This window comes from Akebia trifoliata, chromosome 4 (genome assembly GCF_017979445.1).
Source record: "Akebia trifoliata isolate Shusen 1 chromosome 4, ASM1797944v1, whole genome shotgun sequence".
NCBI lineage: Eukaryota > Viridiplantae > Streptophyta > Magnoliopsida > Ranunculales > Lardizabalaceae > Akebia > Akebia trifoliata.
In genome coordinates, this window is record NC_141378.1 from 11,907,368 (window position 1) to 11,921,753 (window position 14,386).

At 34.7% G+C, this 14,386-nt stretch overlaps 1 protein-coding gene and 1 long non-coding RNA gene across 2 annotated transcripts; one reads left to right on the forward strand and one right to left on the reverse strand.

The window, feature by feature from the left end:
* Nucleotides 1-1,410: 1,410 nt before the first annotated feature.
* On the forward strand, nt 1,411-8,397 carry LOC147403808 (polyadenylate-binding protein 2-like). The gene is made up of 9 exons (XM_086439539.1): nt 1,411-2,042; nt 4,308-4,426; nt 4,591-5,247; nt 5,366-5,443; nt 5,856-5,945; nt 6,612-6,749; nt 7,247-7,417; nt 7,622-7,822; nt 7,965-8,397. Exons 1-9 carry the CDS (start codon nt 1,796-1,798, stop codon nt 8,211-8,213), a joined length of 1,950 nt encoding a protein of 649 aa, XP_086295665.1. The 5' UTR covers nt 1,411-1,795; the 3' UTR covers nt 8,214-8,397.
* Nucleotides 8,398-9,326: 929 nt separating this feature from the next.
* On the reverse strand, nt 9,327-14,285 carry LOC147403809 (uncharacterized). Its single transcript, XR_015177604.1, has 2 exons — nt 10,327-14,285; nt 9,327-9,563 (listed from the first exon to the last, which is right to left on the reverse strand). It is a non-coding gene; the product is annotated as an uncharacterized LOC147403809 (long non-coding RNA).
* Between the last annotated feature and the right edge of the window lie 101 nt (nt 14,286-14,386).

Here is a 14,386-nt window from a genome sequence, read left to right on the forward strand (position 1 = left end):
GTCATAACTCAAGAACAATAAAGAAATTAAAAAATAAGTTAAAAAAATAAAACCAAAAATGATGATCTAGACATACCTTTCCAATGTTTAAGATGCTTTGCCATTCCCCTCTTGGCCTTGGTTCATACTGAAAGACTAATAAGAAATGACCTAAATGTTTTCTCCTTCAATCTCTGGTAAAAAAAAAGAAAAAATTATAACTTTTATTCTAAAAAAGTAAGCACTAAATAAGAAAGGTCGGAAACTCACCATAGGTTGTGTAGTATAGCATCAACCTGGCGAGTTATTGAATCTAAAAGACAATGTAACCAACCATACGATCATATCAATCGATTCAGACATAAGAAGACAATAAATTTAAGGTGATCAAAACTTGTTCATAAATTAAATCTTCGTATCAAATGCGATATCTACAAGTACTTATTAAAATAATTATGAGATTGACATTCTCTGACTCACCCACTCAAAAACAGTGAAATTAAATCAACTTAGTAATTAATATATTGAGACATTATAAATTTAACTTGAGTATTAATATTAATGAGGCGTGGGTGTGAAATTCGAAGATAGAATCAACAACTCATATCCTACATGACAATACACCTGGACCAACTGTGCGGTGACGCTTGTCCCAAACTCAAAACTACAAAAACCCCTTTTAAAGACTGAGAGAAAATCACTCCACAACCCACACACATAAAAAACAAAGAGTCACTCTGCACCTCACTATTTATCATATTTTCCATCGTGTGTGCAACAATTGATGATATTTTACCATGATACCAAATATGGTCATAATTTCAAAATTCAAATCTCGACAACTTGATATCTAATTGGGGACATTTATGTCTCTCATGGTTAGTGCTTGACCTTCTTCTCCATCACCAATCATTGCCTGAATCATGAAAATAATAATCATTAGAAATGAAACAAGCACATCGGTTATGACACCATCGTTTGAGTTCCTTTCTAGTTGACATTGGATTTACACCATTAAAAGCCAACGCATCACTCTTCATGAAAAAATGGATCTTCCTCTATGCTCATTAGTCAGCTTATCCATCAATTTCAATAAGAATTTTCTATTAAAGATTTGGCTCCATTGCATTATTTCCTTAGAATTGTCTTTCAGATTTGATGAATTTTAAAACTATAAAAACCAAACTTTCTTTTTTATATTTTCCTAGGAGCAATCAAGCAGAGACTATCATTTTTCCCATTAGATTTATCTTCCAATTGACCATTTTAGATTTACCAAGGAATCCATATTCCCGTGAAAACAAATGAATCCTAAGCCAAATTTTCATTAGTCTTTAAGAAAAGACAAATGTCAAGGGGCATATCATCAATTTAAAAACATATAGGAATATGTCCAAATGACCTAGGGTTTCCTCACTATATAAGTGCAACGGTTCATAGATAGGCGGTGCGGTGCAGTTAGAGCCGCCCCTCTCGTCTCTCCCTCTTTTGTTCTCTCGTCGTCATCTCCGGTACTTCCGTCCGGATCTTCGATCTCTGTCTCCTTTATCATCCTCAAAAGAAAAAAAAAATCCAGAAAAGAAAATCAAAATTTTACTAAAACCCTAGAAATCCTACTCTCATTTCATCATCATCGTTTGATTTCAATCAAATCGATTATCTTTGTAGTTGTTTTTGGTCAAAATCTCTGGTGTGATCTTCTTTGATTCCAGATTAGAATCAGAAGTAGATCTGATCTGATTATCATCTCTTAGGGTTTCGTTTTATAAGAGAGGATTGAAAGAAAAATCAGAAAAAAAAAATCCGAAAAAGAAAAATGTCTCAGGTTCAAGTTCAACCCCAGATTCCTGTCTCGGCTCCTAATGGAGGGGCGAATAGTGGTGGAAACCAGTTTGTATTAACGTCTCTGTATGTTGGAGACCTAGAATTGAATGTAACGGATTCGCAGCTCTACGATCTGTTTAGCCAACTCGGTCAGGTCGTGTCGGTTCGCGTTTGCAGGGACATCAGCACTCGCAGATCCCTTGGTTATGCTTATGTTAATTATAACAATACTCAAGATGGTTAGTTGAATTTGTGTTTGGATTTCGTTTTTTCTTAGTTTCTATGTATTTGCCCTTTTGAAATCCACATAAATATGTTTAGGGTTCGATTATGCTGTTAAAATTGTTAGACATGTAATCGAAATGTGTAAGTTTTGATATTAGAACTATTCACGATTCTTCATTCAATCTAGAATTATTTTGTTTTGTTTTCATACATCACCATATATATGTTCACTGATTCATGTGTTGTGTATTTACTTTTAAATAATTAAATAACATCTGTTAAATACGTGTGTCAGAAATTGGCTTGAATTTTGGAGCACTTGGTTGGAATTCAAAATGCTTGACAATATTTCTCACAAAAAATAGGAGGATTTTGTCTGTCCTTGGAGTGCGCCCTTAGGCACTCAGTTTGGTTGCATATGGTATTATTTGGTTGGTATACGACCATTAGATGGAGTGGGACTGCATTCATATTGTGGTCATTTTGTGATTGTATTAATATGATGGCCTAGGTTGACCCTTATAAACTTCTAAATGAATCCAAGTGCCCACATTTACTTCTTTAGTTGGGATTGGTCCTCTAACTCAATGGATTTTTTGGACTTAATGCTGTACTTATCATGATGGAAAATAGAATGCGAAGCAACTTCGGGGCAAGCTATTTGGTATGATGGCCTAGGTTGACCCTTATAAACTTCTAAATGAATCGAAGTGCCCGCATTTACTTCTTTAGTTGGGATTGGTCCTGTAACTCAATGGATTTTGTGGACTTAATGTTGTTCTTATCATAATGGAAAATAGAATGCGAGCAACTTCAGGGCAAGCTATAGGTTGAAGTGGAGTAATGGATAACCTTTTTGGTTTTCATGCTTTTCCCCCTTTTTATGTCATTTGTGGGGGTTTATTATTGCTAGTTTTCATTTTCAAGATGTCAGAGATAGACTACTGTTTTGAAGGTGTCCTATTTGCTTTAGGTGAATAATAATCTTCAAGCAACTTCTCTTTGGTGTACTAAATTATCCTATCCATCCCACTCCACAGAGGCGACAAAGCTTACTTTGTCTGATCGATCAATGTTGTCAAAATGGTATGTAGTTGACCTCTTTGTGCAGTTGGGAACAGGTCTGAAGACATAGCTTGGGTGTGTACTTTCTAAAGTTTAGTTAGCTTTTGAATTCTAGGTATATTCCATTAAGATACCTAGTTAGGAGTTAAAAGAAAAGATCCTAACCTCTTCTATTTAACATGCATTTTTGTGTTCATCACTGAAGGAAAAGCAAGTTTGAAGCTCTGAGCTCAAATATAGTGAGAGCAAGAGTTCTTGGTCATTATCACTCTTTGCTTCTTCTTTTTGTGTTTCTGAAGAGCCTACAAAGAGGAATTTATAAGTTCATATCCTTCCTTCGTAAACAATTGGTTTGGAAGCCAAGAGAAAGTCAATTGGGTTTGGACATGTTCAACGTAGGCCTATTGAAGCCCCAGTTAGAAGCAATATTCAAGTTGAAGATCTTAAAAGAATGGAAGGAAGACCCAAAAGAACGTGGATGGAGATAGTGAAAGTAGATATGAACTCACTTCTAATAGTGGAATAAGGAACAATATTCATGCAGCTCAGCCCAAATCTATGGGATAAGGTTTTGTTGTTATTTTGATACTTTCTTTTGTTAGGTTTAGATTATTTTAAGCGATCACAATTTTGTCTTCTACTTGTTATAGTTAATTGTAGGTTCTTTGGTCATTTATGGACCTAAGCAAAATAAAAATTAGGGTTTTAATGGCTTTCATATTTTATTGAAATAGTAAAAAAAAAATAACAACTTGCAGGTAAACTAATATTACTTATTCAGTGAATAGTTCACTATTACTATCTAATGTAATCGGAATTTAGCTCTTATGTTGCCTCTCTGCCTTAGATGGTGGTGGTTGCAAGCTTCAAAATTTGGGATTCAGTTACCAGGATTATGGTTACTATATGCAAACCCAAAAAAAGTTGTATTAATGCAGACATTGTACTCTTGTCCAAAACATCCCACAGAAATACCCTCTTGGCCACTTTTATACATATGAATAACTGTTTCTTATAACCATCATCACCCGCCAAGGGCCTTATCCCAAAGATTTGGGTTGGCTGAGTGACTGTTACTACCTGTGTTTGTACAAATTAATTACCTGTTAATGCTATCCTTCAACATGATACATCTCCGTGTAGTAAGAGAAGGGTGTACAGTTTTTCATCTCTCCCTCTTGCCATTTCTTATACGTATTTAATGTTTGTCACAGCGGCAAAGGCATTGGATGCTTTAAACTTCACTCCTCTTAATGGCAAGCCCATTAGGATTATGTATTCTCATCGTGATCCTAGCATCCGTAAGAGTGGGACTGCTAATATATTTATTAAGGTATTTCTTTTATTCTGTTTACTTGGTAACTTTTTCCTTAATAAAGGTATCTTTTATCGATAAAAAAAAAAAATTTGGTAACTTTTTCTGATTCAAATATATTATAGCTTTTGTTGAGTTTTTTGTTTCTTGACTAGCCATTAAACGTAATTTATGCTTGGCAGAATCTTGACAAGGCGATTGATAACAAAGCACTGCATGAAACATTTTCTTCATTTGGAAATATTCTCTCTTGCAAGATAGCTACAGATCCTTCTGGCCAGTCAAAGGGCTATGGATTTGTTCAGTTTGAGGATGAAGAATCAGCACAAAATGCAATAGATAAGCTTAATGGAATGCTGTTGAATGATAAGCCAGTTTTTGTTGGACCCTTTCTTCGTAGGCAGGAAAGGGAGACTGCTATAAACAAGGAAAAATTCAATAATGTTTTTGTAAAAAATCTTTCTGAATCAACAACAGAAGAAGATCTAAAGAACATTTTTGGGGAATATGGGCCAATTACTAGTGTAGTAGTGATGAGGGATGTAGATGGAAAATCAAAGTGTTTTGGGTTTGTCAACTTTGAGAATACAGAAGATGCTGCTCAATCAGTTGATGCACTTAATGGAAAGAAATTTGATGATAAAGAGTGGTATGTTGGGAAAGCACAGAAAAAATCTGAAAGAGAAATGGAACTGAAAGGACGATTTGATCCAAGTGTAAAGAAGACAGTAGACAAATTTCAAGGGGCGAACTTGTATGTGAAGAACTTAGATGATAGCATTGATGACAATAAACTGAAGGAATTGTTCTCAGAGTTTGGCACAATTGCTTCATGCAAGGTTTGTAGCTATGTTCCTTAAGATTTAACAATGTTCCTAAAGATTTAATTATTTGTGATCAGCTGCACTAATATTCTGGCCATTACTCTAAAATGCTTTGGTTCCAACTTCTTAATAGGTCATGCAAGACCCAAATGGAATTAGTAGGGGTTCAGGATTTGTTGCTTTCTCAACTCCTGAAGAAGCAAATCGAGCGGTAAGGTTATATATTGTTGTATGCATGGTTTCAAAGCTCGATTTGACGTTTAATCTTGTTATTGGACGAGACTGAGTTGTGTCGGACGAGTCAGCTCGTCTATGTTTAATCATTAAATCATATTTTAATTTGATAATAAATATTTAAATTAAAAAAAAGTTATTATTTTACTGAAAATATACAAAATACCAGTTGACTCGGATGAGTTTTACTGACTTGACAGAGATTTTCAAAATATCATCCTAGTAAAATCGCGCTTGTCTCATGAGATTTTGCACATGTCAGATGCCTTGTCTATCCTTCTCGTTCATGGATGATCCTGAGGTCTTAGATGACATTTAAAACCATGGTTGTATGCCATTTTGAAAATCTGATTATAATTTGATAAATTTTTGTCTTTTTATTTTTATAGCTTGCAGAAATGAACGGAAAAATGGTTTTTAGCAAACCTCTTTATGTTGCTCTTGCACAGCAGAAAGAGGATAGAAGGGCAAAGTTGCAGGTAAGTTTCTAGATTCACATATCTAAACATTTATATTTGAACCATGAATTTCTTGATGGAAAGATGCTAACTTAATTATGTACCTGTCGTGTTTTTGTGGATCATATTTCATTTACCAAATTGTACAAATTCCACTAGGATTTGTTTTGTTGCTCTTGTATGGAATTGTTTCTAGAAGTAGCTAACTTCATTGTTGTTATTCCTAGGCATATAACATTCTTCTTGGTTATATGCTGCTGTTGTTACCGTTCCTATTATTATATGCTTGTATTATGCTTTATTCCCACCCGTATGTCTTCTCTGGTTTAAACTTTCATCGTATTTATATGCTGTTGCCGTTACTATTTCACCGGAATATCTTGTTTGACATGCTACTGTCTTGAAATACTCAAAAAATTCCTGCTATTGTATTGCTTATTTTACTTCTGCTTCTGCCTTCTTACCAAATAATGCTGGTTCTGTTTTATAATTTATCGTAATCTCCATTGCCATTTTTTCTTATTCTTCATTGAATATTCTCAGTGTTTATTTAACCATTTTATTGTAAATTGAAAGTTGTTTCTTATATGAGTCACTTTCTTCACTTATGCCAAGCAATTGTCGGCATGCTTTAATGTATCACTTCAAGTAAAAGTAGTAATGTTTTTCCCCTAAATATTTATATAGGCACAATTTTCTCAAATGAGGCCAGTTGCAATGGCTCCTTCTGTTGCTCCTCGTATGCCAATGTATCCCACTGGTGGTCCAGGTCTTGGACAACAAATATTTTATGGTCAAGGCCCGCCTGCTATACTCCCTCCTCAGGTAAAACCCCATGTTTAAACTAGTTATGTTCCTGGTATTTTGTGCAATTTTTGTTGTAGGGCCTTACGTTGGACATTTAACCACATGGAAACTGTATTTGTTTTCCTAAAGCAATGATAATACTCCAAATTTTGGTATCTCAATAAACAGAAAACATGTATTTAAACAATAGTAAATGATATTTTCTAGAATTTCATTTGTTTTAAATTTGTGTTTTCCTGGAGAGACCCTATAACTCTTTATTCGTAGAGTTTTCTTTAAGCATCTATTTCAATGCAAATAGGAAATAATTTTTTTAAACACATGTTTTTATGAATTATTGTTGGATTTATTTTCACCCTTTCTTCAAACTTGATCTATAAAAATTGGCTGCTGCATTTAGTACTGTTTCAAAATTGTATTAGGCATTTGTTTCACTGTATTGTTAACATATATGATGTTTATTAACCTTTGCATGGTGGTAATAATCCTGTTTCTGTTAATTTATAATTTGTCAGCCTGGGTTTGGGTATCAGCAACAACTTGTTCCTGGAATGAGACCTGGTGCACCAATGCCAAACTTCTTTATGCCAATGGGCCAACAGCAGGGTCAACGTCAGGGGAGCAGACGTGCTGGAGCTGGACCAGTGCAACACACCCAGCAACCCATGCCCATAATTCCGCCGCAGGTATGTGTAATTTGACCCAAAAAAATTGAGTGATTCTATTGCCACACCAACATTTGCTAATGTCACCTCAATTCATATGTAAATCACCAAAGATTTATCACACATCTTGGGGTGGCATTAGAAAAAGTTGGTGTGGCTGTGTTTCTTTGTTTGCTGATTATTGCGCATGTTCACTTTTTTGTTTGTTTATGAATGTTGTAACAGATGATTCCAAGGGGACGCATGTACCATTATCCTCCTGGCCGGAACATGTTTGATGTTCCTATGTCTGGGGTTGCAGGAGGCATGCCCATGCCATACGATATGGGTGGCATGCCAATGGGAGAGACTGCCATGCCACCACCTCTCCCAATAGGGGCTTTGGCCACTGCTCTTGCAAATGCAACACCTGTAGAGCAGAGGACTGTATGTGTTTTCTCTTTTCTATTAACCCCCCTCCCCTCTGGCATACACTCACAGTGCACGTTTCATAGAAAAATATTGCTATCTGTATTTGTCAAGTAAAACAAACTTATGATGGTTGTATTTGTTTGTTTGTTGCATATAGATGTTGGGAGAAAATCTTTATCCACTGGTTGATCAGCTGGAGCACGAAATGGCGGCAAAGGTAACTGGCATGCTTTTGGAGATGGACCAAACTGAGGTTTTGCATTTGCTTGAATCACCCGAATCTTTGAAAGTGAAAGTTGCAGAGGCCATGGAAGTTCTGAGGAATGTTGCTCAGCAGCAACAGCAGGCCAGCAGTCCAACTGATCAATTGGCCTCACTTTCATTGAATGATTCTCTCATCTCCTAAGTGAGTTATTAAACTCCTGTGTGGTTTGAACCCACTTTGATATGGTCTAGACTGACTTGTTTTTGATAGATGGTCACTGGATTCTTTTGTTATACTTGAGGATATATTAAAACTATTTAGGATCATGAGATTTTATGTTTTAGCTTGGAAACATATTTGTTATATTTATGTTTGCTTACATCTCCTTTTGGTTTGCAAGGCTGGACAGTGGTTGTTGAGCTGAATGGTAATTTTAATCCAGATTTCCCAACATTTGACCTGCCAAACTAGTTGTGGTCGCTGGAAGTTGTGTTTGACCTCGAATATTTCCTTCTTTTTTTTGTTGTTTTTCAACTAGGGTTACTAAGGTCTTAGATGATGGCAATAATGTCCCCAAGCGGAGCTTTAGTAGATAACCCCAAGCAAGATCCCAGGATGGTTTCAACCCATTGTGCTTGGATTGGTCCCGTCCAAGTCTGATTGCGTAACATGTCATATTTCCTTCAATTTTGCTACTTTGGGCTAAAGTGGGTGTCCATGGTAATATACTTTTAACTCCGAAGTTGAAAGTTTTCCCGATTAATTAAGAGATCCATTTCTTCTTTTGAATTATGAGAAATAGGGGTGGATTTTTTAATGAGCTCGATGACATGATGGAACAAGGCCCACAAACCTCAAAAATAGCCAAAATTGTTGTTAGTATCATTATATATGCTTGGAAGTAATATTGTTAGAAAGTCGCGAGTAGTTGTTCTTTGTGACAAGATTGTGCATGATCACTTAAAAAGTCGAGAACCAGGCATGGTAGGCCTTGCTTTGCAATGTAGAATTGGATAATCTTAATTTTTACGAGGACCCATACACAACTCAGCCCGATAGAGGTCATGGCCTAGATTAGGGTTGGTAATGGGTTTGGCTGTATGGTATTCACGTATGGGTATTCTGAAAATTTACCCAACCCAAATCTATATAATTATTGTGTCAAAATTTAAATCTGAACTTGACACATTTATTAAATAAGTAACTTGACATGATCTGTCTAACTTGTTCAATTCTAATCTTAAGCAGGGAAATAGGTTTCATTACCATCATCAAAAATAAAATATAATTTCTAAAAATAAAGGCACAACTATAAACCAATTAATATCCACCAGCATAAATTAAGCATCCTAAAACATAAACCAAGTTACATGACAAAAAAGTAGCACGACCAATTAAAATGATGGGAAAAGGAAAAAAAAAAAAAAAGTTGTCCATAGCCTAATACAAAAGCTAAATATCTCCACTTTTGATATAAAAAAAAAATTACAATAAAGTAATCTTATATAATCTATCTTCATTCTTGTCACTGTCTCTCCTCCAAACTCATGCCTATGAAATAGAAATAAAAATTAATTAGAGAAAAAAGAAACGGAGACATTTAAAATGAACATTATTTTTGGTGTTTCCATTAGCCTGTGTAGATTGATATGAAATTCTCTATTGTTTGCTCTGCACTTGAATCAAGAACCATAGAGGCAAGCCTCTGTTACTGCTGCCTCTTTTGTTAATCTCGTAATCTTCCTTTCTACAAATATAATGAATCAACTCTCATCCTCCGAGTCAGAGAGAGAGAGAGACCAATTATTACATACTGTGCCTGATTTGAACAAAAAATTTGGACTTTGTATAGATATATTATTATTTTACATGAACAAAATTTTGGTTCCTAAAATTCTTTGCAAGTGCCAATTAGGAACTAAAATTTAACAATATTTTAGAAAATTGCAATTTGCAAGTGTTTTCTAATTGCACTTTTGCTTATTGGAACTTTTAGATAACTGTTACAAAATAGTGTAATACAAAGATACACTCATTTGCATAGAAAAGTGCTATGAATGCTTTCTTTTTCATTTGTTCCTTTTTTGAAAAATACATTTCTCCTTAAATAGACTTAGGCAATTAATTGATCTTCAATAAACATTGACAAAGCAAAGCCATTGGTTACTTTCAGGGATTAAAAGGATCTTCAACTTACACAAGCATCCCCTCAAAAAAATTTAATTGCCAAGGCCAAGAAATTAAACTATTGAAATCAATAACTGATTGACATATTCAACAAGAAGTGAGGACATTTGAGGGATAGAAATAGTACTTTTGAGCAGGAAGATTAAGGCAAACCAGTTGGTTTCCTGCATCAAATATACCCAAATTAATCAAATAAGAAATTACCCATAGTTGATTCGATGAATTGGTTTCATCGAGTTTCATTCGTGAGTCAGCTCCAAATCCAATTGAGCTAACAACAATATTAAGAGGGTAAATTCCCAAATAATCACAAAAGTTTTTGGGTATTTCTGAAATATTGCTAATATTGACAAAGTCATCAAGTAATGTTTGACAATTTTGTAACATTTTGTCAACGTTACGTGTTAATTGTGTCAACTCTTAGCAACATTTCGGAAATACCAAAAACTTGGGTAATTATTTGGGAATTTACCCATTTTAAAACTATGCAAATTACAAGACAATTCCATTGACAAGATATCAACAGATGATTGATATGCTAGAGATCCAACTAAACCTAAAATCAAGGCTTATTTTGATGTTGATTGGATTAGATACCCAAATGCCAGATGTTTTACTATAGGGAGTTCTATTTTTCTAGTTAACGTCATTTTATGCCATAGTATCTAAAATCAAGCACAAACATTCCAAAAATTATTTGGTGGAAAACTCCCATGTATTTTGCTAAAAATACTGAAGCAGCCATTTTTCAATATTTTTTAAAATGGTGACATGCCCAATTTTGTAATTATATTTTTTTTTCAATACAATGGTTGTCTGATGTAGGGCAAATTGTTCTCTTATTGTTTTTGTATAGAGAAAGATGTGCACATAGAGAGAATAACCAGGAGATGATGGACCAATCTTTTAGTTGTTCCTCAAACTTTGACACACAGGGATGTGAAGATGGACCTATCTACAAATGTTCCTCTAAGCAAACTTCAATGAAAGAACAATAAAGATTTTCTGATGCCCCCTAGCAGAATCGTAGATCATTTGCATTTTATGGGATACACAGAAAGATAAATCTTTCTTGTGTATCTCAAGGCAAATGATCTACGGTTCTGTGATGGGGGCGTATGTTGGAGGGGTCTTCAGATTATCACGACTCATTAAAGAATTAAGGGATACCACTGCCTTGGGTCAAGCAGCCAGGCCACAATCAAAATTTTAGAGGAACTCTCTTCACAACATGACACGTACATTTTTGTGTTTATTTCACGTCCCTACTTTTTCTTTCATATTTGGGATATCTCTTTAAAGCTTTTTCTGCCATGGGTCCGTCTAGGGCTGTCAACGGATACTTATCAGTTCGGATACAACAATATCTGAATCCGAATCCAAAATTTTTATTTGATATTCGAATCCGAATCCGATGGATGTTCTAAAACTCTATCCAAATTCAAAAATGATTATCTTATCGGATTTCGGATAATATCCGATTAGAATTCGAATAATTTGTATATATAAAAAAATAAAAATTTTCCTTATCCTACAGGAATTTCATTATTAAAAAAAACTTATTATATATTATATTATTTATATAATAAATAAATAAATAATATATATTATATTATATTATTTATATAAAAATTTAATCAAATAAAATAATATACATCATATATTATTTTGAATTGAATATTATTGGATTCAAAATATTAGTATCCGATAAGGATTCGAATATATAAACTATCTAAATTCGAATCCGATATTCGAAATTTTCAAATAATATCCGATTTTTCGAATTCGAACTTGAATCAGATTCGAATTTTTGACTATCCATTGACACCCCTAGGTCCGTCACCCTGCAAAAATGACAAAATTTTCTTTTTTCCTTTAACATATTTTTTTATCTGAAAATATATATATATGGGAAATGTTTAGCACCAAACATTTTGGCCAAACATAGGTTAGAAGTTTTGGAATGGGCTGATTTTTGGTGAGGATGATCTCTACGGTGAGGAGATCATCATCACCAAAAATCAGCCCATTCCAAAACTTCTAACCCCATAAAAAATGGTTTACAAAAAATGGACGGTCCACAATTTTTCAACTTGTAAACATAGGGCTAGAAGTTTTGGAATGGGCTGATTTTTGGTGAGGATGATTTTCTAACCGTAGAGATCATCCTCACCAAAAGTTTCCAAAACTTCTAACCCATGTAAAACAAAACATGTTGGGCAAATTGTTGGGTAAATGGTTGGGTGCTGAACATTTCCCTATATGGATTAGGATGTACACACATATCTACTCATATACAATGTGTTTTGTCCTATGTGAGCTAATTTTTTTGGATTGAACTCATTTTTGGTGAGGATGATCTCTATGATGAGGATATCATTTTCATCAAAAATCAGTTAATTCTAAAACTTCTAACCCCATATTAATGAGTTGAAGAATTGTGGACCGTCCATTTTTTGTAAATTACTTTTGATGTGGTTAAAATTTTTGGAGATCATCCACACCAAAAATCAATTAAATCCGAAACTTTTAGCCATATAGGACAAAACACGTTGTAGATATATGAGTACACGGAACCCGACCCTATATATATGGGTCCCGTTCAATGGCTAACTTTTTAGCAAAACATTTTTCAAAACATGAGTTAGAAGTTTTGGAATGGGCTGATTTTTGGTGAGGATGATCTCTACGGTGAGGAGATCATCATCACCAAAAATCAGCCAATTCCAAAACTTCTAACCCCATCAAAAATAGTTTACAAAAAATGGACGGTCCACGATTTTTCAACTTGTAAACATGGGTTAGAAGTTTTGGAATGGGCTGATTTTTAGTGAGGATGATCTCCTCACCGTAGAGATCATCCTCACCAAAAATCAGCCCATTCCAAAACTTCTAACTCATGTTTTGAAAAATGTTTTGCCAAAAAGTTAACCATTGAACGCTACCCTATATATATATATATATATATATATATATATATATATCGGGTTCCGTAGACCCCCATTACGACCCCCTTTGCGACACATCATTTTGTCTTATATGGGTAAAAATGTTTGGAATGGGCTGATTTTTTGTGAGGATGATCTCTATGGTGAGGAGATCATCCTTGCCAAAAATCAGCTCATTTTGAAATTTCTAGCCCCATATTTACAAGTTGAAAAATTTTAGACCGTCCAATTTTTGTAAATCAATTTTGATGGGGTTAGAAGTTTTGGAATGGGATGATTTTTTGCCAGGATGATCCCCTCATCACAGAGATCATTCTCACAAAAAATCAGCCCATTCCAAATATTTTTGCCCATATAAGACAAACGGTGAGTCATAATGGGGGTCGTAATAACGCCATCCATATATATATAGAGGATTAGGATCCGTATACACATAAAGCTACTCATAAAGCTACAACGCGTTTTGTCTTATATGGGCAAAAATGTTTGGAATCTCCTCACGAAAAATCAGCCCATTATGAAACTTCTAACCCCATGTTTACAAGTTGAAAAATTTTAGACCGTCCAATTTTTGTAACCATTTTTGATGGGGTTAGAAGTTTTGGAATGAAATGATTTTTTGCAAGGATGATTCCCTCACCATAAAGATCATCCTCACAAAAAATCAACCCATTCCAAACCTTTTTAATCATATAAGACAAAAACGTTGTAGCTTTATGTGTCTACGGAACCCCACATACATATACATATAGGACAGCGTTATTACGACCCCTATTACGACTCACATTGCGACACACCGTTTTGTCTTATATGGGCAAAAATGTTTGGAATAGGCTGATTTTTTGTGAGGATGATCTCTGTGATGAGGGGATCATCCTGGCAAAAAATCATCCCATTCCAAATCTTCTAACCCCATCAAAATTGATTTACAAAAATTGGACGGTCTAGAAGTTTCATAATGAGCTGATTTTTGGCAAAGATGATCTCCTCACCATAGAGATCATCCTCACAAAAAATCAGCCCATTCCAAACATTTTTGCCCATATAAGACAAAACGGTGTGTCGCAATGTGAGTCGTAATAGGGGTATCCGGAACGTGACCCATACATATATATATATATATATATATATATATAGGGTCACGTTATTACGACCCCCTTTGCGACCCCCTTTGCGACACACCTTTTTGTCTTATATGGGCAAAAATGTTTGGAATGAGCTGATTTTTTGTGAGGATGA

Excerpts from the sequence above, each read along its gene's own strand:
- LOC147403808 (XM_086439539.1), top strand. The coding sequence starts at position 1,796 with ATGTCTCAGGTTCAAGTTCAACCCCAGATTCCTGTCTCGGCTCCTAAT. Across the intron at positions 7,418-7,621 it reads TGCCCATAATTCCGCCGCAG|ATGATTCCAAGGGGACGCAT; the intron begins GTATGTGTAATT and ends ATGTTGTAACAG. Across the intron at positions 7,823-7,964 it reads CACCTGTAGAGCAGAGGACT|ATGTTGGGAGAAAATCTTTA; the intron begins GTATGTGTTTTC and ends TGTTGCATATAG.